The 27,655-nt window shown below is 37.2% G+C and overlaps 1 protein-coding gene across 5 annotated transcripts in view; it reads right to left on the bottom strand.

Annotated features, from left to right (window-relative positions):
* The window catches only part of TIPRL (TOR signaling pathway regulator), a 39,617-nt gene that overhangs the window by 6,630 nt on the left and 5,332 nt on the right, over positions 1-27,655 (bottom strand). For 4 of the 5 annotated variants that reach the window (XM_077901559.1, XM_077901558.1, XM_077901561.1 and 1 more), the window contains exons 2-7: positions 26,609-26,788; positions 25,827-25,926; positions 15,974-16,105; positions 6,373-6,468; positions 4,287-4,349; positions 1,321-2,875 (exon numbers count right to left, since the gene is read on the bottom strand). In XM_077901559.1, coding sequence (XP_077757685.1) covers positions 2,732-2,875; positions 4,287-4,349; positions 6,373-6,468; positions 15,974-16,105; positions 25,827-25,926; positions 26,609-26,788 — 715 coding nt within the window. In that variant the 3' untranslated portion in view covers positions 1,321-2,731. Of the gene's footprint in view, positions 1-1,320; positions 2,876-4,286; positions 4,350-6,372; positions 6,469-15,973; positions 16,106-25,826; positions 25,927-26,608; positions 26,789-27,655 lie in introns of those variants that run through there. The other variant, XM_077901560.1, reaches the window with a different exon arrangement.

Genomic DNA, 27,655 nt, shown 5'->3' with positions numbered 1-27,655 from the left:
TTCTGGTCCCCTGCCCTGGCCCAGTGTTTCTTGTGAGCACTTGGTGTAGGCCATTGGGAAAGAACTTGTGTGTGTTAAGTCCCCTTATTTGAAACTCTCAGGGATTCCAAGTTCTTAAATTCCTTTAGGAGTTTAATGTTCTAGATTATGTTTAGCTGCTTGTATAGCAGCTACTTTGTTCTTTAACCCTTCTTTCTAAAATGAAAAATGTGTGTGTCCCACCTGTTGCTTATCACCCTCTGGGATTCGGTCTGCCTTGTCCCCCAACTTCAGCTCTCTGACATGCTCAAGAAAAGCTGTAACTCTGCAGATTATCCAGCTTTTTTTCCTTGTGAAGTTAGGAGTGACAGTCTCTTGAAGCTTTCTACTCCTTGTTCAGAAGCAGAATTCTGACTACCTCTCCTAAAGGTGATTTTGTTATTTTCTGAAATCAGTATTATTTCCTTTTTTTTTTTTTTAAGATTTTATTTATTTATTCATAGAGACACAGAGAGAGAATGAGAGGCAGAGACACAGGCAGAGGGAGAAGCAGGCTCCATGCAGAGAGCCTGACGTGGGACTCGATCCAGGGTCTCCCGGGTCACGCCCTGGGCTGCAAGCGGCGCTAAACTGCTAAGCCACAGGGGCTGCCCATGAAATCAGTATTATTTCCATCAGAGTTGTTAAAATTTGTAATTATTTTTACCTTGTTTCCTTCATTAAACTTTACCTCTGTGAAGACATATATATATACTATAGCTCTTCATTATTGTAATCCCTTGTACCTAGTGCAGTCAGTATTGGATACACGGCACTTCACTTAAAACTAAACGGAATGATACTAATGACAGGTATCTCTATTTTCAAAAACAACAACCCGGGGATCCCTGGGTGGCGCAGCGGTTTGGCGCCTGCCTTTGGCCCAGGGCGCGATCCTGGAGACCCGGGATCGAATCCCACATCGGGCTCCCGGTGCATGGAGCCTGCTTCTCCCTCTGCCTGTGTCTCTGCCTCTCTCTCTCTCTCTATCATAAATAAATAAATAAAAAAAAAAAAAAAAAAAAAACCAACAACCCATCATACAGCAAACACTGGCTGATTAAAACATCCATAGAAGTACTGGCTGTAGGGAAGGCAGAGGAAGAGGAACAAGAGCCCAAAAGCTACACTGGGAGATTATATTCTGAACTATCTTTAGATTTCTATGATAATCTGACTGCAGAATCTGGCTATAATGCTGACCAAGTTCCAAACAAAGCACAAATGAAAAAAGTATACCAAACCATTTTTTAAAATTAAGCTTCAGGAAAAACGGAAATAAATGAAATAGCAAAACATAGGTCAGTAATTCCTCATTGTTTATTCTTTTCTTACAAAAAGACACTTGGAACAAATAAATATAAAACGGCATATGTCTTATTTAGCAATGGGCAAATATTTATTCCTGGGTATTCTCCACAGGAATAAACTGGAGGAGCTTCCAGAAATACACTCATCCTATCAACTTCCCATCCTCTATAAAAAAGGTCAGTTCTTTTAATTTCCCACAATTTTAAACAATGGATTCTCAAAATAAGTAATCTAAACCTGACTCAGAGACTAAGACAACTGATTCAAGTTAAGTATATATATAATGATGTTGCCCAGAAACTTCAACTAATGAATATTCTTACAAGTTTTTCATTTCTTATATCTTGTATGAATAAAGAGTCTATTCTGTTCAAATCTGCATGGCAAATAAAATACAACAGAAAGCTGAATACAATATATACACTTTTCTGCCCTAAGAGAAAACATTACATACAGGTGTATTTAATATACAGTGAACATGCCATGTATTTTCTTAAAGCCAACAAAATCCTGATTTCCTATACTTTGCAGGTGATGTAGCAGAAGGCAAACAAATACCAAAATCACTTGTGACAAAATTTAGCCAATAAATTAGATAGACAACAATATAAATTCAATATTCAATGGATTTATTCATTCCAAGGTTGCATGGAAAATGAAGTAAAAAAATGTCCATACAAGTAGAACCACACATAAGAAAAAGCACCTAAAGGTGGAGGAAGGACAGCTCTGACATCCTACCTGTGGGTGGCAAAGCACATTCAGGTGTTTCCGTGGATACACCACTTTCGGTTTGCCAGAACCCTGGATGATTCAGTTCTGTGTCTGAAATTTTCTCAAAGACTTCAAAAGCCAATTTAAATTTAGAGGGGAAATTTTTTTTTAAATTTGTTTTGGGTAAAGATCATTAAAGTATGACATCAATTTCCTAAAAGGCAACTCATGACTCTCCAGAAGTACGAATAAACACCAAAAGCCCAAAGTAAAGAGCTGGTACATCAACATGCACGAGCAGGAATCTCGTGAGAGTCAGCAGGTGCTGTGTTTCTGTGATTTACAGTAACCTCCTTGGGGCGGAAACAGTGTTTCATGATGGGTACAGACTGCACCCACTGCTCGAGAGACATACATACGTCACTACCAGTGAGATCCCACTTTGTAATAATTTAGAAATCCGAATTTAACTCCAGAAAATACAAATCTGGAATATGAACTGGAAGACAGACAGTACAAACAACAGTTGAGTGAACCTCCCTGGAACAATCCTTTCTTTTTCCTTTAAGGCTACAGAAAATCTGCACACAAATGAGGCCATTAATTCTCATAATAAAAATACCCCCTCCCCTCCAAATAGCTAAGGTCTCCAGTCAAATTCCATGGTGAATATATACTGTAGCACATTCTATTCCACAGGTCTACTTTCTTGTGAGTCTGCAGGGTTGGGATCAATTCTTTCTGGAAATAGTAGCTTCTCACAAACTGCCTCCTTTATCGGTAAATACTGTGATATTTCATTAGGTTCCGTGAAGAGGGAAGGTGAAACATGCTAGGAAACACATACAAACTAGGTTAGTACATATTCAGTTATTACACTGGTACTTTTTGGAAATGCTTTGGTTCAAGCATTCAAAAGCACACCGATTTTATTTTTTAAAGATTTATATATTTCAGAGAGAAAACTAATGGGAGGGGCAGAGGGAGAATCTCAAGCAGACTCCATGCTGAGCGCAGAGGCTGATACAGCCTGATACAGGGCTTAAACTCATGACTCTGAGATCAAGACCTGAGCTGAGATCAAGAGTCGGCTGTTTAACCATTGTACCACCCAGGCACCCCAGCACACCAATGTTAAAATGACCTGTAATATATACATTAGAAAACAGAGCATCATAAGGTATTTCTAATGATAATAAGTATCTTTTGTTACTGAATCATGCAGACCTCTTACTGAATGAGCCCCTCAAAGCTCATAGGGAGATGTTATTTATAATGCTCTCACAGATGTATTAAGAATTTAATCCATCTTGGGGTACCTGGGAGGTTCAGTCGGTTAAGCTGAGTGTGGTACCTACTTTAAAAAAATTTTTTTTTATGACACCTTCATCTAATCCCCTTTCCCTCCTGCTTTTGTACCTTGAAAGCACTAGCCTTCAGGGACACCTGGGTGGCTCAGCGGTTGAGCATCTGCCTTCAGCTTAGGGTGTGGTCCCGGTCAGGGGAATGAGTCCCACATCGGGCCCCATGCAAGGAGACTGCTTCTCCCTCTGCCTATGTCTCTGCCTCTCTCTGTGTGTCTCATGAATAAATAAATAAAATCTTAAATTAAAAAAAAAAGAAAGAAAGCAGTAGCCTTCACATAGAGCCCAGAATGTGGTCTACCGTGGACTCTAAGCAACTTTCCTAACCCATACAGAAATAAGCACTACAAGTGAAAAAAGATTAATAACGAATTTGCAAAAAGGTATCACTTTTGAAGCAACCTATTATAGAATCCTACAGACTTGTAGAAGCCCTTCATAAGTCCCAGAGGAGAAAAAAAAAAAAAAAAAAAAAGGAAATTAGGCCAAAACAAGGTATGGTATAGAATTACCACATTTTAAGAATAAAAACATAGACTGGGTAGAAATTATAGGGTGACAAAGTGTTAAATGGAAAGAGCATCCAGCTGGTCCCAGGTGCAGACCCACCACCAAAAAGTTGCATGACATAGAGTGAGTCACATTTTCCAGAATAAAATGTGGAAATTAGATCAGATAATGGTTCTGGTACCTATACCAACTGGAACTGGAACTGGTTTTGCATCGAAAGTGAGTTCAGAAAAGTTATGCTCCAGGAGGATTTATCCAACAGAGGCTTATTAGGTGAATCGATAAAATTTAGGGACACAGATTTAGATGGAAACATACAAAATGAAACATTAAAAGTCGACTTCTAAAAGCTGATATTAAATACTGTACCATTAAATTAGCAATTTTGCTCTCTCGTGACGTATATTCTCGTAACATGTAGGTCTTGTCGGCCTATGTTGAAAAATAAAAGAGGGTTGGAATAAATCTATTTCTATGGTTACAAAATCCTTTCTGTTACACAAAACTGCCTATGATAACAGGACAGGTTGCAAAAGCAGTATGGAGTCTGACAAGAATATCTAATTCTGCAGTGAGATAACGAATTCTCACCAAGAATTCTGAATTACTAATGCCAATCTCTGTAAATCAGTGATTATCATATGTAAACAGATTTAATAATTACCATGTAAGAGAAACACAAGCAAGTTTTACTTTGAAAAAATATGTATATTTGCAAATGAGAAATGCAAGAGATTTTAATACTACTTAATGTTTGGAATGGCATCTTTTCCTTCAGCTGTATTATCATCTACCTTCATAATCATGGCTATTCCATGTTTAAAAAAAAAAGGTTAAACAAAATTTATTCTCTCCCATTTCTACAAAATTCTTATCAAATTCCTTATTTAATAAGTCACATATTTGGTACTTCAATTTTTCTCATTTCCAACTTTTCAAAGTTAGGTTTTAGAAAGTAATTTATTACAATTTGTTTTTTGGTGGAACATTATTCAATATAAGAAAAATCACACAAGATTAAAGTCTCTTAAAATTTTAATCAATAAATACATATTTTAATCTTTTATATTAAGGAAAGGAAATAAAAAGATTAATGTTCACTAAAAAAATCAGATAATAGAAAAGTATAGAGCAACCACAGCTTCTATAGATAATACTATCCTTAACATTTAGAAATTTCTATACAAAATTTTATATAGATTCATACTCACTTTTTAAAATTCAAAACTGAGAGGCATATCTTTATATATCAGTTAAGTATTACTCTCTGCCATTAATTTCAACAGATGTATACTTTCCTATTATATGGATGTAAATTAAATAATTCATATTGGTGTCCATTCAGTGGACCTTATGAAGCTCCTTCCTTCTCTCCTTTTTGCTATTTTAAACAATAGCACTGCCATGAACATCCGTGTGTGTGTGCGTATAAAATATATACAATTGCCTGATTAATATTTGTGGATTACTATATATGAGAATGTTTTTAGGATACATTCCTAAGAAATACTGTTGATTTAAAGCATAAAATTTAGATTTCATCTTTTTCTGAGACAGAAAAATGCAGTCTATCTTTAGTACCTTGGTACCACTTTTAAAAAGATCACAGTTACCATGTTATTTCAAGGGAAAAAATCCACCTATCCCCAAGAGCAGGATTTGGGAAAACACCAATTCAACCCCATCCTATTGGGTTCAAATCTCACTTCTGCCACCCATTAACTGTAGAACTTGGGCAAGTGACTTAATCTCTTTGCTACAGATGCCTCAGCTATAAACAGAAATAATGACAGTTTTTATTTCACAGGGTGGTTATGAGAGTTCACTGTTACTATCACTGCCCTACTGACACTGGTATCTCTTCTCTAATTCACCATTCTAAATGATCCAAATCAGAGGTTACAAATCCATTCCAAAAGGACAGGCTGCTATAAGCTACTAGAAGAATTTCCATGACTCAGTTTAAGCCTCCCTTTTTTTTTTAACACTTTTTTGAAAACCTTGTATGTCAATAGTTTCTACAGATGAAGTACAGAGCTCTGAAACTTTAGAATAACTACCAAAATGATTATGTGATACAAATATCAGGAGGCCATGTGATTGGTATTTTTAATATCAAGATATTATATAAACAATACATATGATAAAGGTAAGAGTTAGGGGACAGTTTTCTTAAACACAGATCAAGTATACATGAGATTTTTTTAGAAGCATCAGACATCCCCTACTGGGGGGTGTCTTTTAGAAAACATTTTTAATTTTTAGCTAACAGAATTTTCAGAAAAGATGTGATATTTCATTAACTGGGCAGTCAACAGTAAATGTAGAACACCCAATCTTAAAGGTTAGAAGGACTGCCATAAAATATAAAGCACTATTTCATTTCAAATTCTCAATGAAACAACATGAACAAGCCCAACATCAACTAGTATATTCATTATATAAGAATAAATACCTCGTGGTAAAGTCTTGTGTCATTCATTCTGATAAGCACCCCATCGATTCTCAAGAAAAATCGCAACAGCAGGAAAAAGCTAGAAGGCATTACTCTCTGAAAAAACAGTAAGGTAGTATTTTAATGAAAATTAAATGTTATTACTCTGCTAAAAGAAAATACTTTTTTTTGAAAATAAATTTTTTTCAAAGGCATCAAAGGAAGGCTGAATAAGCAGTATATAGAAATCTCTAAACTAGAGGTTCTTTGTCATAGCTTCAAATAAGGCTCAATATATTGTATTATAATATAAACATCCTGGCTTCAATTTCCTACAATACAAAAATATTTTTTAGGTCAAAAGATATTGAAGTTAAAAAAGACTTTAAAAATACCTAAGCAAAGAGCAAATTACAATGTTCACTTTAAAAACTGACAGTACTTACAGTAAATGTCAACACCGGTAATACCAAAATGAAATAACCTATTTCTTTGTCGTTGCTTGTCTCTTACTCACTTTACATTAAATAAAGAGAAAATAAAAAAAATAAAAAATAAAAGATAAAATAAAGAGAAAAGACCTTAAATGGAATGGTCTACTTCAGTACAACCAATTAAGTACTATTTTATACTGCCAAAGACTGGTTTATCAGATCATTATATGTTCTTAACATCTTTCATCTGTGTCATATCTACACATTTGTTTTCCAAGTGTACACAATTGAGGAAAGTGAGAAAGCCAGGGATAGCAGAGAGCATGAGGTTGGTCCTGGAGGCAGGGAAAGAGGGGCTGGATAGTGTTTTAGATCTTCAAAAAGAGTATTTTGGGGCAGCTGGGTGGCTCAGTTGGTTAGGTGTCCAACCCCTGATTTCAGCTTAGGTGATGATCTCAGGATTATGAGACTGAGACCCATATTGGGCTTCACACTGGGCATGGAGCCTGCTTAAGATTCTCTTTCCCTCTGTCCCTCCCCACCATCTCTCTCCCTCTTTTTAATAAAGAAAAAGAAGGAAAGGGAAAGGGAAAGGGAAAGGGAAGGGAAGGGAAGGAAAGGAAAGGAAAGGAAAAAGAAGAGAACAGAAGAGAAAAATGTTTGGGGGAACCTGGCTGAACCTGGCTGGCTTAGTCAGTAGAGCATACAGCCCTTGATCTCAGGGTCATGAGTTCAAGTCCCACGTTGGGGGTAGAGATTACTTAAATAAAATAAAATAAAATAAAATAAAATAAAGGCCATTTCTTTAAAAAAAAATGCTTGACCATTTACTAAATAAATATTTGTCTATTAACTGTCCAGTTCTTACTATAGTAGGTCTTGAATTTATATAAATAAAAAGATACAATCCCAATCATCAGGAAGTTTATCAAAGAGGGAAACAGAGAAAAATGATGTGGTAGCTATAGTAACAGGGGTATGCACGGGTTCAATAAGCACTCAAAGAAAGAAGTACCTAAGTCGGCTGGAGAAAGAGAAGGCAGTGCAAAGTGACCATGGAAGGAAGAGCTGGGGTGGGAAGGAGAATTCCACAAAGAGGAAAAAGTAGGTATACAAAGTTTTGAGGCATCAAATAGGAAGATATATTCAGGGAACTACCTACAACTCCATACAAGCTCAGGGCAGTATTAATGAAGAATAAAGAAATAACAAGATAACCCACTAATAATAGTGGCTTTACTGCCTAGACAGTCACCAGCCACAGGCTAAGCTCTCCTTCCTTAGGACCTTTTTTTGTTAAGATTTATTTATCTGAGAGAGAGAGCGGGGGTGGGAAGGGTGGGAGGTGGGGGGTAGAGGGAGAGAGAGAATCTTGAACAAACTCCCCACTGAGTGCAGAGTCTGATGCGGGGCTCTATCCCAGGACCCTGAGATCATGACCTGAGCTGAAAGCCGAAGCTTAACTGACCAAGCCACCCAGGTGCCCTGCCGTAAGGCACACTTTTGCCAGACCTAACACTTGTCTTCAGAGCTCAGTATAAATGTCACTTCTACAGAGAAGCCTTTCCTACCATTCCATAATCACAGTTGATTTCTCGTTATCTTCTCTTCCTTATAAATTAACAGATTTATAGCTATATCTGTTTGTGGGTTTACTTGCTTACAGCCCACGTCCCTCCACTTGACTGTAGGCAACATATCAGTGAGAATATCTGTTTTGTGCCATCACTGTGTCCCTACTGCCTAGACAAGTAGCTAGTAGTAATAGCTAGTGCTTATTAGCAACTGCTAATGAGACAGGCTAGAGCTATCTTTTCTTTTTCTTTTTTTTTAATTTTTATTTATTTGTGATAGTCACACAGAGAGAGAGAGAGAGAGGCAGAGACACAGGCAGAGGGAGGAGCAGGCTCCATGCACCGGGAACCCAACGTGGGACTCGATCCCAGGTCTCCAGGATCGCGCCCTGGGCCAAAGGCAGGCGCCAAACCGCTGCGCCACCCAGGGATCCCTAGAGCTATCTTTTCTGGAAAAGGTTCAGTCATACTGCCCTCTGATAGGATTATCAACAACAGACTGAAAAAGCAAGACTTAGAATAAAGAAGATCTTGGAGGAAGAACCTGAGCTGTGACCACTTGCTGTGTCACAACAAACTGACCAGGAAGCAGATCATTACTTGACAGAGTGCTATTTGTAATTACTGGAAAGATTGGAAAGACTGGTAACATTTTTTCAGATTTCCAAATTAGCTATTAACAGTCGCACTGGGCACAACACAGGACATAAGCTGAAGTATCATTTCAGCACACAGAGGGGAGACTAGGAATTAGAAGACCAGGTTCTAGTCCCATTTCCACAATTCAACTGTATATTTTAAGTCAATAGTTCTCTTGTAGGGGAATATTTGGAAATTTTTGAGGGTGTTTTTTATCAAAATGATGAGCAATTGCAATATTTTGCAGATTAAGACCAGAGATGTTAGATGTTCTAAAATGCACAAGACAATCCTATAAACAAAATTCAATCCTGCATCCCACAAAACTTCCAAATATCTTAACCTGGCATTCATATGGGTTAAACAAAACAAAACAACAATTTATATTGATCTGATCTTGGAATTTAATTCCATTTTACATATAAATGCAAAATTCACTCAATTTCCAGGAACGCAATTACCTTGTAAATCAAGGACAGATTATACTTGGCTTTACTTGGAACTTTATTTTAGGGTTGTTCACCATTTTTTTAAAAAATCGCCATCACCAATGGCAGTGATTGTGTTATGAGAGTCACTGACTGACACCTCACACCTCTGCCAGCCTACACTTCTTGCTGTCATATTCACAGTGATTCATTATGCAAATGTAAGCCCCTGACGACTTTATGTCTTTAGTGCAGTCATATTATGCATTTACATACCAAATTACATATTTTATTCTAAATCAATTTCCCTTTATTTCTCTTTTATAATTAGGACATTATGTTAATTTATTGGAAAGAAAGTAGGTTATATTATCTATGAATTTCATTTCAAGGTAATAAAAGGGAGGGGGTGCTTAAAGTATTTGGTAAAACAACAGTGGAGCAATGAGTGTAATCAGGTTGAGAACCACTAACTTAGAGCAAATTATTAGCTAAACCACCCAAGGTCTCCTTCATCTATAAAAACAGGGGATGTGAAGAAACAATTTCTTAGGCTCTGTCTCTGTAAAATATGACATTTCAATAGGACTACATTCCAACAAAAGCTACATCTGCAGAGGCACTGTGGAATATTTTGTCCCCCAGCGATGAAAGATATGTTCCTACCTGGCATACTCGGACTCTTGGATTCTTAAGTAAAACATAGAAGCAGAAGATGGACAACATTGCCTCCTCACTCTATACTCAGAACAGAACTAACCATTAGCTGTAAACACCATTACGGAACATAATAGCACTGTAAGTATTTGGGAGATGGGAAATTTATTTCCTCTGAAACTTAAAAATTTACTTATTAGCATGAAAATAGATTTTCTTTAGATTTTTGTCAGAGGAGTCCTATCAACAGTAAACCCTACCAAGGACAGTGTATTAGAACACAAAATCCTAACCTAAAAACAAACATTACAAAAGAAGCTAATTTAGAAAAAAAAACAAAAATTAATTTCTGAAGTATCTTACAATTAGATATAGGTAATATCACTCACACAAAATTATCAAAACTCCTCAGAAACTCACTAAAGCAAATCCAAAAACATCCCAGACCTCACGGTGCACAGAACTCTAAATCTACTCTTTCTCCCTGGGGAGCTGTGCCACAAGCATTTTTCTTTTTAATTAAAATTGTCTAGGTTTCGAATTAAAAATTAAGATGGTAAAAACACTTCAAACCCTGAAACAATTAAATAAATTAAAAGCAACCTAAAAGGCTCCATCTAACAATATCAGGAATCTAAAGTAAGTTACTTTGCTTAATATAAGTAGCTACCACATTTCAGGATCGTTTCTTTTCAGAGTGTTTTATAATTACTATGGAAATTGAAAAACCAAACATTCATAAGCAACAAGCTTTACAATTCTAAAACAAGAGCTTTTTAGCGGTTTTCTGGCCAAGGTTAAAATACCAAATAAAGGCAATGAATATTATTACCATTATCCCAGATGATTCCAAGAAGGTTTTGAAAGTGAAAGATATCTATACAGTTATCCCTTGAACAACAAAGATGTGAACTGTGCGAATCCACCTATAAGCCGTTTTTTAAATAAATACCAGTATAGTACTGTAAATGTATTTTCTCTTCCGTATGATATTCTTAATAACATTTTCTTTTCTCTAGCTTACTTTATTGTAAAGATACAGTATATAACACATATAATATGCAAAATACGTGCAATCAACTGTTATGTTATCAGCAAGACTTCCGGTCAACAGTAGGCTATTAGTTATATTTGGGGGGAATCAAAAGTTATACAAAGATTTTTCAACTTCTGAGGGAGGATTATTGGTATCCCCAATTCCCACACTGTTCAAGGATCAGCTGTTTATTCCATACCCCCAAACTCCTAGCCACAGGGAAAGATAAAAAGTAGTCCTTAAAATTTTATACTTATTTTTAGAAGTTCCTTGGAGAGCTCTGTTAAACTAAAAATAATGTGAGATGGTTCACATTTTATCTGAAAGCAATTGGGAAAAATGTAGATTTTAAGTCAGAAAACACTCTTTGTAAAAGGCCAATTAAGTGGCCTCAAGCAAGCTTCAGTGGAAAGCACCTAACAAGGGCTCTGGAAATGACTGTCCTACTTCATTATGATAATGTGACAGCCTGAAGCTATTAGCAATTCTCACAAACAACCAGTTCAGAAAATACTTCAGTATCAGTGTGTTCTACTACTAGGTCCCTCCCTGGTCTGACTGGGTAATTTATACACCTAAGACTCAGATCGGGATCAGCTTCTCTATAAAACCTTTCCTGGCCTATTCTCTCCATTTCCACGTGTCTACCCAGCTTTCTAGTCAACATGCATACAGCAATTGTACTATGGATAGTCAGAGAAGAAATATTCTTTGTCCCATAGTGTTAAGGGATAACTAAATCTTGATAAATTCTGCCTAGGTAATTCTGATAAAATTCCAGGTTTGGGCATCACAGACTAGAGGCAGGCTTACCTACATCCTGTCCCCCCTTTCCTCCTATCACCATGGAAGAAACATCTCTTCTATCTAAGGCTACTCTTTCCTCCCATGATCTAGATCCTAGAATATTATGAGCCAATGCAGAGTCAAACTGATCCACTGTGATTCATCTTGGGCAAGTTACTAAATATCTCTGACCCTCCATTTCTGCTTATTGTGTAGAATTTCCGTAAGGATAAATGATCTAATATAGATAAGTATCCAACACGGTGTCTGTGAAATAATAGAAAATATATATATTTGTCTCTGCTTCTGGTGCCTGACAGAGGGCTTCTAAAACGCTTTTAAATTCTTAAGTGATAAGAGCACTTAGGAACATCTTTTGTCCTAATGAAGCAAATCTAAGTGGGCACCTGGGTCGGGGAATTGTCCCCAGGAAGACCAGGCCATGATCAGAGGCTTGGATTTTCAGTTCCCATGCTCACTTTCCAGAGACAAGAGAGGAGTTGGAAATGTAGTTAATAATTGACTATGCCTATGTGAGGAAGCCTCCATAAAATCCTGATAGTATGAGGTTCAGAGAGTTTCCAGGTTGGTGAACACATATATATACCAGGAGAGTAATGTATGCCAATTCCAAATGGGCAGAGGTCTTGCACGTGGGACCATCCCATACTTCCCATGTATCTCCCATCTGGCTGTTCGTCTATATCTCTGTAACCATATCCTTTAATAAACTGGTAAACATAAGTCAGCTTCCCTCAGTTCTGTGAGCTGTACTAGCAAATAATCAAATCCGAGGGAAGAGATGGGACACCTGGGTGGCTCAGTGGTTGAGCGTCTGCCTTCAGGTCAGGGCATGAATCCTGGGGTCCTGGGATCGAGTCCTGCATTGGGCTCCCCATGGGGAGACTGCTTTTCCCTCTACCTCTCTCTGTGTCTATCATGAATAAATAAATAAAATCTTAAAAAAAAAAAAAAAGGAAGAGGTCATGGAAACCTCTAATTTGTAGCCAAATGGACAAAAGTTGTGGGTAATCTGAAAACCTACTACTTATGGCTGGCACTGAAGAGGTAGGGTTGGGGATGGTAGTCTTGTGGGTTTAAGCCCTTAACCTGTGGGATCTGACACTATTTCCAAGTAGACAGTAAGTTACATTGCAGGACACTGCACTAATGTCATAGAATTCTTGGTGTGAGGAAAAAACCTACACATCTGATGTCAGAAGCATTTTGAGTGTGAGAGTAAAGAAGACACGTAGGAGGAGAAGACCGCAGTTCTTCTAATCTGGTGTCTCACACACAGCTCGAAGCCTTCCTCTTACTCCCCTCCTCTGAAACCTCACTCCATTCATTTTCTCCCCTCTCTCCACAATGACTCCTTCCTGTGAGTACCTGAACATGATAGTCTTCCCCATATTTAAAAAAACAAAAAGCATGCACACCTCCATCAACCTCCTGTCCTCTCTTAGACATTTTCTGTTTCTTTTCATCCAGGGAAGGTTTTTGGAAGTTTGTCTCCACCTCCACATCTTTCACTTACCACCCTCCCCCCCACCATGTAACCTAAACTGCACTTGCCAGCATGAATAACAATATCTTACTTGCTAAAACCAATAAACAAGGTTTTCAGTCTAGTGGACACCATCCCATTCTAAGATCTCTTTACTGCATGATACTGACCACCTTCATGACCTTCTTGAAAAGCTCTGCTTCCTTAGCTTCCCAGGCACCACCATAAACTATGTTTATATTTAACGGGCTAGTCTTTGCTTCTATAGAAGAAACTTCATTTGGGGGGGAACCTGGGTGGCTCAGTCAGTTGAGCATCTGGGTCTTGATTTTGGCTTAGGTCATGATCTCTGGGTCTTGCAATCGATGGAGCCCTGTGTTAAGCCCCACCTCTGGCTCCTCCATCTGCTTATCTTCCTCCCTCTCCCTCTGTCCCTCCTCTGTCTCCTGCAAGCATTCTCTTTTAAAATAAATAAATAAAATCTTTTAAAAATAAAGGGAACTTCATCTGTTCATACCCTACCACTAAACCAGGAGCTATGGCATTTATTTATAGCACTATGGGTTAGGTTGTTAGAAAGAAACCAACCCAAAACGGACACTATTCTAATGAAATCGTTCCAGGCATTCTTAAAATACAACCCTATCTATCACGCATAACTTTTAAAATTACACAAGACAAGGGGAGGTCAAAGGTGTCTGGGTGGTGAAATCTGTTGAGCATTGGATTCTTGGTTTTGGCTCAGGTCGTGATCTAAGGTTCATGAGACTGAGCCCTACGTGAGGCTATGGAGCTCAGTGCAGAGTTGGCTTGAGATTCTCTCTCTCCCTCTGCCCCTTCCCTCTGCCCCTCCTTGCACCTGTGCATGCTCGCTCTCTCTCAAATAAATAAATCTTGTAAAAAAAATAAATAAAGAGTTATACAAGGTAAAAAAAAAAAAAAAGAACATGTTAAGATGATGTTAACCTTCAGTTTGAGACTTAGTCACTATTACTCTGGTACAAACATAATTTAGGCCCATCCTCTCCCACTCCTTCATCCACAAAAACACATGTGCTCCCCATATAACTACCCACTTGTATACATCAAGGAATAGCCACCTACTTGGATACAAATGCACCCAAATATAGGAACTCATAAGGAACAGTCCACATAGTCAATTAGTCATAGTAGGTGGGTAGGCAAGTGGAAAGGTGCATGACTGGGTAAGTTGGAAAAGTGAACAAATCTAAATGACAAAAGCTAAATTGGGGGGGGTTATAGGTGAACAAGGGAGTAAGGTACTAATAAAACAATTATCTAATGGTAATGATATATATCAGATGGTACAAAGAAAACTGTCACTAATTAGTTTCATGACCTTAGATAAACTAAACTTTTGGGCCTTGTCTACAAAACAAAGAAATTAAATTAACTGATTCTTTACACATTCATTATAATTCTAAAATTGTGATTGTATAGAAAAACTTGACTTTAAAACTATATTGCTATTTTGATTTATTGTTTTCATACCTTATCATTTCAATCACAACATCTACAATCATTATGCTCCAAGAACAATTGCTGATGCTGGAGCCCTGTCTTTGACAGACCTTATGGTAAGTGCTATAATCGAGGGGTTTTAAAAAAGCATTTATAGGGGTCTGGCAGAGGAAGACTTAATTCTGCCTAGGAGAGCTGCTGTGTGCCTTACAGAGGACATGACATTTTAGCTTGTCTTGAGGGATAAGGCATGTAATACAAAGTCTCAGTTGAAGTTTTTCTGTAGTGTTAGAACCCCAATTATGACCTACTTGTAAACACATAGAAGTAACTTCTAATGACCTATGTATTACTTTTTTTTAATTAATTATTTTAATTAATTTTTAAAAAGATTTAAAAATTTTTTATTTTACTTGAAAGAGAGAAAGATAGTGAGAGAGAAAGAGAGAGAGAGCAGGGGGGGAGAGGGAGAAGCAGACTCCCCATTGAGCCAGCAGGTCGACATGGGGCTCAATCCCAGGACCCCAGGATCATAACCTGAGCCAAAGGCAGATGCTTAACTCAATGAGCCACCCAGGTGCCCCTGTTATTCTTTTTAAACATGTTCCACCAATAACATTGTAAATGGAAGTGGTGTGTCCTCCAGATAGAAAAGAATACAAAGGGAGAAGGGAATTTACAAATGTCGTTTCTGGTTTCCGCCTTTGTGCTGAAGATGGAAGTGCTATTTCTGGTACACTGAAATTCTAACATCCATGGTGCTGTCTGCAGATCCTTTCAATATAATATTTCATTCAACAGTGAAAATTAAGTCATAATTTTCATTCAAGTTAAATAGTAAGCAAACTACAAAGTAGCCAGACACCTCTTAAAAGAAAGTATTCTGCTAAACTAAAGTCTTAGGAGTATACCAAGATTTTGTGAACTTTGTAGTGGATATGAAGATGTACTCTAGACACAAGTGATACTTCACATGATACCATATTAAGACAGTGTGATTCTAAGTGAGGCTTATATTTCTGACCAATGGTAAGAATGGAAGAAAGTAGTTAATTTGAAGCAAAAATCATAGTACTCACAATTTTAACACTCAGACTTGAAACTCCATGATCATGAAGTTCATCCTCAAACAGGAGAACTTCTTCAAAAAATTTAATCTGTTCTCTGGCTTTCAATTTCTCTGTATCTATATGATCTGTTGTAGGTACGACCTGAAAGAAAAAATTTAAGAAGGAACACATAAACATTTATAAAGCTAGACACAGAAGAAAAGCTTTCCTACCAGCCTTTTCTGCATAGACAGACACACAGTTCTACGTTTGGCTATCATCAGTAGACACAAAAGAGGAGCTATATTCATTCCTTGTTTCTGAAAAAAAAAAAGATACTAGAGATGGCTGGAACTATAGCTTCACAAAACATAGAGTCAAAATTCATCATCTTTCATATGAGTCAAATTAAAATCAAGTGTTCTGTTGTGATTATGAGAAAATTAATCATCTGAAAATTAGTGTGATGAACTACTACTGTCATAGACATCCAAAGCAGTTTTGTGCTGTGAAAGTCCACTTTTAAAACACTGGTCTGGAACTTTAAAAATTCCCATTTGAATCTTGTTACATATTTTAGATTCCCAGCCTCGCTCCCCTGAACTTACAAATAGTACTTTAAATAATGAGGTAAATAAGAACTTTCAGAGAAATTCTGAGGGAAAAACTCCTAGCATTCCAAAGGGCTTTAGACGATGCTGGTCATTTTTTCCACTATATTATTTTGGGGCTCACAGGCACACATATTCAGAACTTAACAAGAGGATCAACAATGTTAATAAGACAGGTCATATACACAGCTCACTAAGTCCAGGTGTCTCCTAACAGCTGTAGAGTATGATCTGAGATCATTCCTTACTCCACCCAATTTCACTAAAAAATGTTCAGCTTTTCTATTCTTTGGCATAGTTGTATCATAAATAAGCACAACAATGCTTGTCAAGCCACAGGTGTTCAATAAACAGTAGCTATTATTTTACTTTACATAGTCGCCATGAGGAAATAGTTTGTTTGACTCATGGATAGCATTACCAAATGGAGAATAGTTTGAGAAAACTGAATGAGAATTAGAAGAACATGATAAAGGATGTTCAAGAGACTATATGGACTGGGGAATAGTCTAAAGGAGGGATCCCTGGGTGGCGCAGTGGTTTAGCGCCTGCCTTTGGCCCAGGGCGCGATCCTGGAGACCCGGGATCGAATCCCACATCAGGCTCCTGGTGCGTGGAGCCTGCTTCTCCCTCTGCCTGTGTCTCTGCCTCTCTCTCTCTCTCTATCATAAATAAATAAAAATTAAAAAAAAATTAAAAAAAAAAGGAATAGTCTAAAGGAGTATTATATGATGTAGAGGGGAAAGATTATGATAAAAAGAAAGTAGCAGTGTGTATAGGAGTTCCAAGAGGTGAAAAAATGTCCATAATTCTTCCATGTTCACTCACTCACAGAGAGCTAAAGCTCTCTGTAATTTTATTCCAAAATGTATCTGGAGCAGACCTGAGACTACATACAAAGGAGAAAACTGGGAGTGGGAAGGGAGATGAGGAGCGGCAATAGGGCAGCATACAACCAACGTCTTGGTCACCTGTATGTTTGTATTCTATTTAAGACAAAAGCTGGTGCTTCTAGGACTGCCCAAGAGCATAAAACTTTAGTCAATATTAAATAAACACAACTTCTTAATTCTTTACTTTTTTTTTTTTAAGACTTTATTTATTTATTCATGAGAGATAGAGAGAGAGAGGCAGAGACACAGGCAGAGGAAGAAGCAGGCTCCACGCAGGGAGCCCGATGTGGGACTCGATCCTGGGTCTCCAGCATCACGCCCTGGGCTGAAGGCAGGCGCTAAACCGCTAAGCCACCCAGGGATCCCCTTAATTCCTTACTTTTTATTTAGCTTTACAAAGGAACACATTTGTAAGATCCTCCTTATAAAAACACCTGACTTCCAAAAAATCAACCAATCATTCTATCAATTTTCTCATTAGTAAAAGGCTAATATTTCACTAGTATTTCATATATACCTTCATAAGTGACCAGTGAAAATGAATCTATAGCTTTTGCCATTTACTTTTGAAATATTCTTATAAAATATAAAGTGTAAAAATAAAATAGAAAACATTCTTATAAAATATTTGAAAGAGAAAGAAAACAATTAGATAAAACATGGGTTAGGGATACTCATTATATTTAATTCACACTATCTTCTTCATTTGTAAGAACAAATACATTTAAAACATATTTTCTTTTTCTCTTTTCTCTTCTTCAATTCTATTTATGTCCTCCCTAAACTCAGGAATCTGAAAAGAGGGAAAACCCCAAAACTAACAGCTACATTTAAAACACATCAAACACTTCTGGCTTCTAACAATGTCAGAATAAAAAACCCAGACAAATCCTCTTGCTGAAGACAACTTAAAACCTGGATGAAAAACAGTAACTTTTTAAAAACATCAAATGGTCAAGATGCCGAAGAATTACTAGACTGAGCTCTGAAAGAGGACTGGAGCCCAGAAAAAGTGCAAGTGAGCCTGGAGTTGGTTGGTTTGGGCCTGGAGGTATCTGGAATGGCTGATCTAGGGGAGAAGCTCAGCTCTGCTAGGTTTTTGGCTCCATTGCTGCTCAATGGAAGGACTGGGGAGAATTCCCTGCGCCCCTCCCAATCTTGGGATGATACCTTCTAATGCAACACTGGTTTCACAACTTCCTATATTACCAGCCCAGTAAACTCAAATACTGGTCCCAAACCTTGGGCCAAATGTGGCCAAATGTGGTCCATCACCTATTTTTGCATGAATTGTGAGCTAAGAATCATTTTTACTGTTCTTAAATAACTGGAAAAAGCAGCTAAATTTTTTAAAAATAATATTTCATGACACATGAAATTCAAATTCATTTTATGAATATATATATGAATTCATATATATTTCACTATCTGAAACTTAAATTTCCATGTTCCTAAGTAAAAGTTTACAAAACAAAGCCCTGTCTATTAATTTACTTATTGTCTATGGCTGCTTTCAACTACAGTAGCACAGCTGAGCAGCTGTATCATAAACTCTATAAACCTCAAAATCTACAACATTTACTATCTTTACAGAATGTTTGTAGAACTATGTCCTTGACATGAATACCCTCAGATGGGGACGCCTGGGTGGGTCAGTGGCTGAATGTCTGACTTCAGCTCAGGTTGTGATCCCGGGGTCCTGGGATCGAGTCCTGCATTGGGCTCCTCACAGGAAGCCTGCTTCTCCCTCTGCCTGTGCCTCTGCCTCTCTGTGTCTCTCATGAATAAATAAATAAAATATTTAAAAAATATATATCCTCCTCAGGTGACTGTTAGAAATGACAAAAATCTCTTCTGAGGAAAAAAAAAATCATCATCTTGGGATTTAAACAAAAATAAGGAGATGTATTAGGAGCTTAGACACCATAAACCAGAACTAACAGAAATAACAAGACAATAAAAGACCTTAGGGACTCCAGATACTGAAAATGAGGCCAAAGCTGTAAAACAACAATGCACACTAGTTCCAAGGAAATAAAGGCTAAAGTAAAAAAATTCAAATCATACTAGAACATATTTTTTAAAAAGAATTGTGATCAGGAAGGGTCCTGCTGGAGGGTGCTTGCAGCATTTTATTTCTTTTCCTGGGTGGCTACATTTCACAATTCATTAAACTGTACCTTCGTGTTTTCTGAGTTATTGGCTTAAAAAAGATATGGGATACTACAAACATTCTTGATACCTTACAAGAAAAGTGAGTCCTACTCACCTCTTTCAAATAGGACCTCCCTCACATCAGATGAAGGCTTATGATAAGGAAATTACTCAACTTATAAAAATATTTTTAGTTTATTGTACAAAGTTAATCAATGGTAAATGCTAAGAACCCTATGTTAAATTTCCTTCTTAAAAATTTCCTCTTTAAAAATTAAGTGGTTTGGGAAGCCCGGGTGGCTCAGCGGTCTAGTGCCGCCTTTAGCCCAGGGCCTGATCCTGGAGTCCCGGGATCAAGTCCCATGTCAGCTCCCTGCAAGAAGCCTACCTCTCCCTCTGCCTGTGTTGATGCTTCTCTCTCTCTCTCATGAATAAATGAATAAAATCTTAAAAAAAAAATCAAGTGGTTTGTGTGTGTAAAGATATATATTTATCTTTATATATATGTAATACATATAAGAAAAAATATTTTCTTTTTGTTTCTATAGTACATACCATTAGGAACATATAGTGAAGTTGCTGTTATACAGTGATTTTTTTTCTTTTTTTAAAAAAATTAAGATATAACTTCAATACTATACAAGGTTCACATTTTGAAAGTGTACAATTCGGTGGTTTTTAGTATTTTCACAAGATTGTACATTCCTCACCACTATCTAACTCCAGAACACTGCATTATCCCAAAGAGAAACTCCCATACCTTAATTAGCAGTAACTCTTCATTCCCTCCTTTCCCTAGCTCCTGGAAACCACTACTCTAATTTCTGTTTCTACAAATTTGCCTTCTCTGTAAATCATTCTAGAATCACACATGTGTGTTTTGTGTCTGACTTCTTTCACTTAGCATGTTTCAAGTTTCATCCATGTTGCAGCACGTATTGCATTTCACTCATTTTTCAAGACTAAATAATATTCCACTGTCTAGATACACCAGTTCTACTTATCCACTGATGATTATTTGGGTGTTTTCCACATTTTAGCTATTATGAATAATGCTGCCATGAACAGTGGGGTACAAGTTCTTGCATGGATATGTTTTCAATTCTCTTGAATGTAAACCAAGGGAGCAGAATTGCATGTTATACGGTATCTGTATGTTTAACTTTTTTTTTAATTGCAGCCAAACTATGTAACATGAGATCTACCATCTTAACCATTTTTAAGTTTATAATTCAGTAATGTTGACTATACTCACATTGATGTCAAACAGATCTCCAGAACTTTTTCATCTTGCAAAATGAAATAATATCAGAATTGTTAACCCAGGGACACCTGGGTGGCTCAGTGGCTGAGAGTCTGCCTTTGGCTCAGGTTGTGATTCTGGGGTCCTGGGATCGAGTCCCACATCAGGCTCACCGCAGGGAGCCTGCTTCTCCCTCGGCCTATGTCTCTGCCTCTCTTTGTGTGTCTCTCATGAATAAATAAATAAAATCTTAAAAAAAAAAAAAAAGAATTGTTAACCCATACCCCTGTGGAAAAAAACTTTATCAACTAGGATATGATACTTCTATTGCTCCTTTTGCCTTAGACTAATAAAGTCCATTCATTTCCAATGTTTAAGTCTATACAGTCCCCCTTAAAAATGTACTTTGAAAAGCTGAAGATATTAAAGATCATATATAAATGGCCAATAAGCATATAAAAGATGCTCAACATCACTAATCATTAGAGAAGTACGAATCAAAATTCCTCATACATTGTTGATGGAAATATAAAATGGTTCAGTCACTGTAGAAAACAGTATGAAGGTTCTTCAAAAGATTAAAAAAGAATTGTCATGTGATCCCGCAATTCCACTTCTGGGTATATAACCAAAAAACTAAAAGCCAGATCTCAAAGAGATTTTTGCACACCTATGTCCATAGCACTATTATAGCCAAGGACAAGCAACCCAAATGCTCATTGATGAATAAGTGGATAAATAAAATATGGTATACAAGTATATAGAAATATTATTCACCCTTAAATATGATGGAAAGTCTGACACGTGTTATATTGATGAACCTTAAGGACACTATGCTAAGTGAAATAAGCCAGTCACAAAAGACAAATATTGTATGATTCCACTTATCTGAAGTATCTAGAGTAGTCAAATTCATAGAAACAGAAAATAGAATGGTGGTTGCCAGGGGCTGGGGGAGGAGGAAGTGGGGAGTTATTGTTTAACAGATACTGAGTTTGTTTTTCACCATGAAAAAGTTCTGGAAATTGTTGCACAACAATATGATTACACTTAACACTAAGTTAATATACATAGAAATTGTTAAGATGGCAAATTTTGTAATATGTTTTTTATTACAGTAAAAAAAAGGAAAGAGGAAAATAGTTCAAAATATTAATTTACACTGAATGAATTTGCAAATGTTCCAACATGCTTTTAAAAAAAATGCTTTTTTAGGGGCACCTGGGTGGCTCAGTTAGCTAAGCATCTGACTCTTGGTTTCAGCTCAGGTTATGATCTCAGGGGCCTGGAATCGAGCCTGTCTAGTTCCAGGCTCAGTGGGGAGTCAACTTGAAGATTCTCTCTTCCCCTTTCCCTCTGCCCCTCCTCTGGCTCCAGCTATCTCTTTTTCTCGCTCTCTTTCAAATAAATCTTTTTTTAAAATGCTTTTTTATTTTTATTTTTTTTAATTTTTATTTATTTATTCATGAGAGACATAGAGAAAGAGAGAGCGAGAGGCAGAGACACAGGCCGAGGGAGAAGCAGGCTCCATGCAGAAGCCTGACATGGGACTCGATCCCGGGACTCCAGGATCACACCCTGGGCTGAAGGCAGGCACTAAACCGCTGAGCCACCCAGGGATCCCTAAAAAAGCATTTTTTTAGCATCCCTAAAAATGCTTTTTTAAATGCATGGACATCATACACATTCTATTCCTAAAAGGCAATACAACTAGAAGAGGCAGTCTTCCACTTCTAGTCTCCTGGAAAGTAAATTTATTTTTTAACTGGAATGAAGAAAACGACCACATATTGTCAGGTACATATCAAGCATCTGACCTCATAACATTCTTACACCATAATCTCAGAGATGTTCCGAGGGTGGCCCAGCTAATAAATAGCAAGGCTGGATTTGAATCTAGGCAGTACAAAAGTCTATGACTGACTTTCTTCTCTTACACTATGCTACAACTCACAGAGTAATCGGCAAAACAACCCAAGAAGGGTGAGAAATGCTACACACACACACACACACACACACACACACACACCAGCAGCCTCCAGCAATTAAAAGGCAAGAATTTAAGGCCAAAAGGAAAGGCTTCATTCTAATGTCTCATTCTGTGACATTCTTATTATTCATATAAAATATATTCTCTTCCATGGGCATATATTTTCTATACATAACAGGACTTTTGTTTTCAGAAAAGGTGAAGAATTAAATAATTTAAAATCCCAAGTAATGATATAGGTTAAAAAATCCTTACATATCGAGAAAGTCAAAAGCAGAAAATGTTCCTATAGGATGATCTTCCCCATACAACAAACATGCTTAACAATAAGCTACCACATTGGTATTATGTTGTTAAGAGATACATACTTTAAGATCTTGAACCCATTTCTTCATCCGCAAAATGAGGATAAGAATGCCTATGATATAAGGTTATTTTGAGGATTAAGCAACAAAGTTCTAACAGTTTTGCCTAGAAAACAGTTACTTGATTTTTTAGGGCAATAAACGAACATAACCATCAACTTGTTTAGATCATAAAGCAAATATAAATATTTAAACAATATATCTAGGGCAGCCCGGGTGGCTCAGCGGTTAGTTCCACCTTCAGCCCAGGGCATGATCCTGGGGACCCAGGATCGAGTCCCGCATCGGGCTCCTTCCATGGAGCCTGCTTCTCCCTCTGCCTATGTCTCTGCCTCGCTCTCTCTCTCTGTGTCTCTCATGAATAAATAGATAAATAATCTTTAAAAAAATAAAAATAAAAATAAACAATATATCTAGTCTTGGTATTTCAATAATACCTAATATATATCTTTTGATAGTATCTTGGCATATATCTATTTTATTTTATTTTTTTTTAATTTTTTATTTATTTATGATAGTCACACACACAGAAAGAGAGAGGCAGAGACACAGGCAGAGGGAGAAGCAGGCTCCAGGCACCGGGAGCCCGATGTGGGATTTGATCCCGGTTCTCCAGGATCGCGCCCTGGGCCAAAAGCAGGCGCCAAACCACTGCACCACCCAGGGATCCCTCTTGGCATATATCTAGTCTAATATTTTGGTCTTGGTATTTCAATATTAACTTAGTTCCCTTGACATTTGAGATATAATATTATCATAATAATAATAGCAGCTACCATTTATGGACTCTTGCTATGTAACAGACACTGTGCTAAACACTTTACATAATCATTTCCTTACAACTGTTATTATCCAGTTTACCAAAGTGATAAATAATGTTTAGCAAGATTAAACTGCTTTTCTGGGCAGCCCCGGAGGCTCGGCGGTTTAGCGCCACCTTCAGCCCAGGGCCTGATCCTGGAGACCTGGGATCGAGTCTCGCTTGCGTCGGGCTCCCTGGGTGGAGCCTGCTTCTCCCTCTGCCTGTGTCTCTGCCTCTCTCTCAATCTCTGTCTCTCATAAATAAATAAATAAAATCTTTAAAAAATAATAATAAAATAAAAAATAAATAAACTGCTTTTCCAAGTTAAGTAATGGTTCTGGGATTTGAACCCAGGCCTGCCAAAGCCTGAGCTCATTACTACCAGTGGGGGGGTGTTCACACTGACATTTGTCAACAATACCTCAAAACAAATTACATCTCAGGTGAATGTGTCAGTAAGAGTACTGAACACACGTGCTTTTCACCTCCAACTCTCATCCTCCCTGTTTCTACTGCTGTGCTTCTTGCTCCTCCAACACAGCTAATGCTACTTCATAACCCACAGGAGGCCTTTTGTAAGTCATCACTCCTACAAAGGAATAAAACAAGTTCCCATTTCCTTATTCCTGGCAATGAAAGATCAAATGGACTATGTTCTTTACAAAGTTTCTCAATCAGAAGAAAGAACATTACTCTGGGAAGTATTAGGGACTGAAAGAACCTTGCTCCCCATTAGACCATAAAGGAGGGATTTCTGTTCTTTGCTGTATCCACAGCTCCTAGAATTAGTGCATAGCTCAGAGGAAGAGCTCAAGAATGAGTGAATGAATGAATAAATGCATACATGTTCTCTCTAAAAATGTATATTGTCTTGGAAGCAGCAGAGAAAAAGTTAAACCCTGGATTACATGAGAGGCAGAAACTAAAGAGAACAGAGTTCCTTCCATGAACTTCTGTCTTTCCAAGACTCTAAAGATCTCTGCAGAGACAAGGAGCCCATACATAGCTCTACCTCCTTAACATTTCTGTCTAAGAGCCAACATATGATATAGGGTCTCTAATAATTACTTTATTTACACTAAAATGATTTTGTTCTCTGTAATTGAATGTGATCATTAGAGAATGCAACCTAAGCCAAATTTTCTTCATTTCAGTCAAACTGTAGGATTTCAAAAGTTCCTAATATGAGACATACCAATTCCACTTTCCCAGCGTCATTCACCATAAAGTCAATCTCTTCTTAAGCACAGTTTACACAGATGCATGATTAATGTAGAGCTTTAGAATTTATCGAGAGCTTTCCCACAAATTAGCTCATATCAAAACTCTATTGGGAGGTCATTGTTTCTGTTTACCCAATTTACTAAGAAAGTTGAGACTCAGAGTAAGTAGCTTCCTAGAGTCATACCAGGCCCCAGACAGTGCAAGCAGGACAAAGACCCAAGCTGTCTGACCAGAAGTCCTATCTGCCCACCTTCCTGTTCATCTGTACAATTGTAAGCTGCTAACCAGCAGGTTCTAAGTTGCCTAATTCATTATACCAAGGGCAGATACATATTTTAATGCTTCTTGAAAAATAATGGTAACATCAAGGCAGTTTGCTATTGCTACTAAACATACTTTGAGAATAAAAACTATTCCACTATGGCCTTCTTATCTTTTGCTTATAATCAAAAAGCAAAATCCCTTCACATTAGGTTCTAAAGCTTTCCTCAATAGAAAGTGGGATGAAAGTAGCAGCAAAAATAACCATTAAAAAGTTCTAATGCTGAGACTGCCCAAGACAATTATTGACTTTATCATAAAAGCAAAAAATAAGATTTACCTTTAACTTAAGTGATTCTCCAAGTAATGTCCCCTTATAATCTGTTGTATAGGTCCAATCGTATGGTTTAATAACTTCCTTGGAGTGTTCACCCTCCGTCCTCAAATATCAAAATGAGAAGGATTATAATCAGTGATGCAGAATATAGACCATCTGTATTCATATAACACACCAAATTACACTCTACGAATAATATAAATATCCTAATATATATATTTGCCAAAATTCACTAATACAAGATCTTTCTTGTTTTTCCTGCATATTTTTTTTCCTGCATATTTGTTGTTAAACTTGTCATAGCTGATAAAGTCTCTCCCATTAGTCTGTATACTGCCTAAGGGCATGGTTTAAAAGTTGATTCCTCCAAGGTACCTAGTACATAATAGATAATAATTGCTAATTTGATTATCAAAGAAAATACATTTTTCTCTATTTCAAAGTTCCTCACATTTACAATGCAAATCACAAGTAAACATTTTTCTCAAAAACAGGAACATTAAAGTACACAGTGTACCCCCTCTTCACTAAAGAACACTGAAAGCTCAAAAAATGTAAACCTTACATAGCTCAGCTCAACTGTAATTCAATTAACTCAACAAGTATTCAATAGGTGGAGTAACTAATCTCCATTTTATGGAAGAGAAAAATGAATCCTAGAATGATTGAACTACCAAGTTTAATAATAACACTTGCCTTTCACTCTAATAAAATACACAAAACATGACTGAAGATGTCTTTCCACTTTTCTTTTTCATTTAACCCGTAACTGCCCGGATTCTCACCTGCTTTCCTGCCACTCTTCAGCACAGGCTACTTTAAGCATTCCTTGATAGTTGTTTACACATCTTAATGCATCTGTAGCATTGAACTCAATCCCAAAGCCAGAGCCATGCTGGATTCTTAAAACGTTGTCTCCAAACATCATTTCAGGGAGAGATGGCATATGTAATTCATCAGCTAACCTACGCATAACCAAAAGTCAGGTGATAGTTCCATATGTTATAATCACAAAGTGTGCAACAGAGGCAAAAGTTTAAATGTGCTCTGAGTGCGGTTTAGCGCCTGCCTTTGGCCCAGGACGCGATCCTGGAGTCCCGGGATCGAGTCCCACATCGGGCTCCCGGCATGGAGCCTGCTTCTCCCTCCTCCTGTGTCTCTGCCTCTCTCTCTCTCTCTCTCTCTCTATCATAAATAAATAAATCAATCTTAAAAAAAAAAAAAAAAACAACTACCCTCTCTCAAAAATATTTAAAAAATAAATAAATAAATAAAAATGAATGTGCTCTGAGTGAAGTTCTAAGGGACCAAAAGAAAGCACAAGACTTCAGTGCAAGTGCTCTATGACAGATACTCTAGCAGATCAGAAGCCTTTCTTTTCCATTTTCTTTTTTAAGACTTCTGGATTTTTGAATAGCTACACAGCTATTATTGTTAGGTAAGGTAAAATAACATCATATTGAAAGATATATTCTTACATAAAGCCAACAAAGGATCTATACATATCCTAAGACCATAATTACCCTTTTTCCAATTGTTTTAGATCTATTTCTAATCATATATACCAATTAAATCTTGCATATATATTAAAAACAAGCAAAAAAATCCTGCATGAACAAATTAAACAAAAGAAAAAATACTGATTCTTATTAGAAACATCTGTTTCACCCCTGGATCACAGAAGGCCCACCACCACTTCTATTATTTATCAAGAATAAATACAGGTTCTAATTCTACTACGACTGCCTAGGAGATGACTTAAGGTACCACAGTATTATGGTTCCATAAGCTTCATGTTTCTGATAGACTTTTTGTTCTTCCACAACAATTAT

This window comes from Canis aureus, chromosome 6 (assembly GCF_053574225.1).
Source record: "Canis aureus isolate CA01 chromosome 6, VMU_Caureus_v.1.0, whole genome shotgun sequence".
Lineage (NCBI taxonomy): Eukaryota > Metazoa > Chordata > Mammalia > Carnivora > Canidae > Canis > Canis aureus.
Note: the sequence above shows the minus strand (reverse complement) of the source record. Positions and strands in the feature narration are given on the sequence as shown.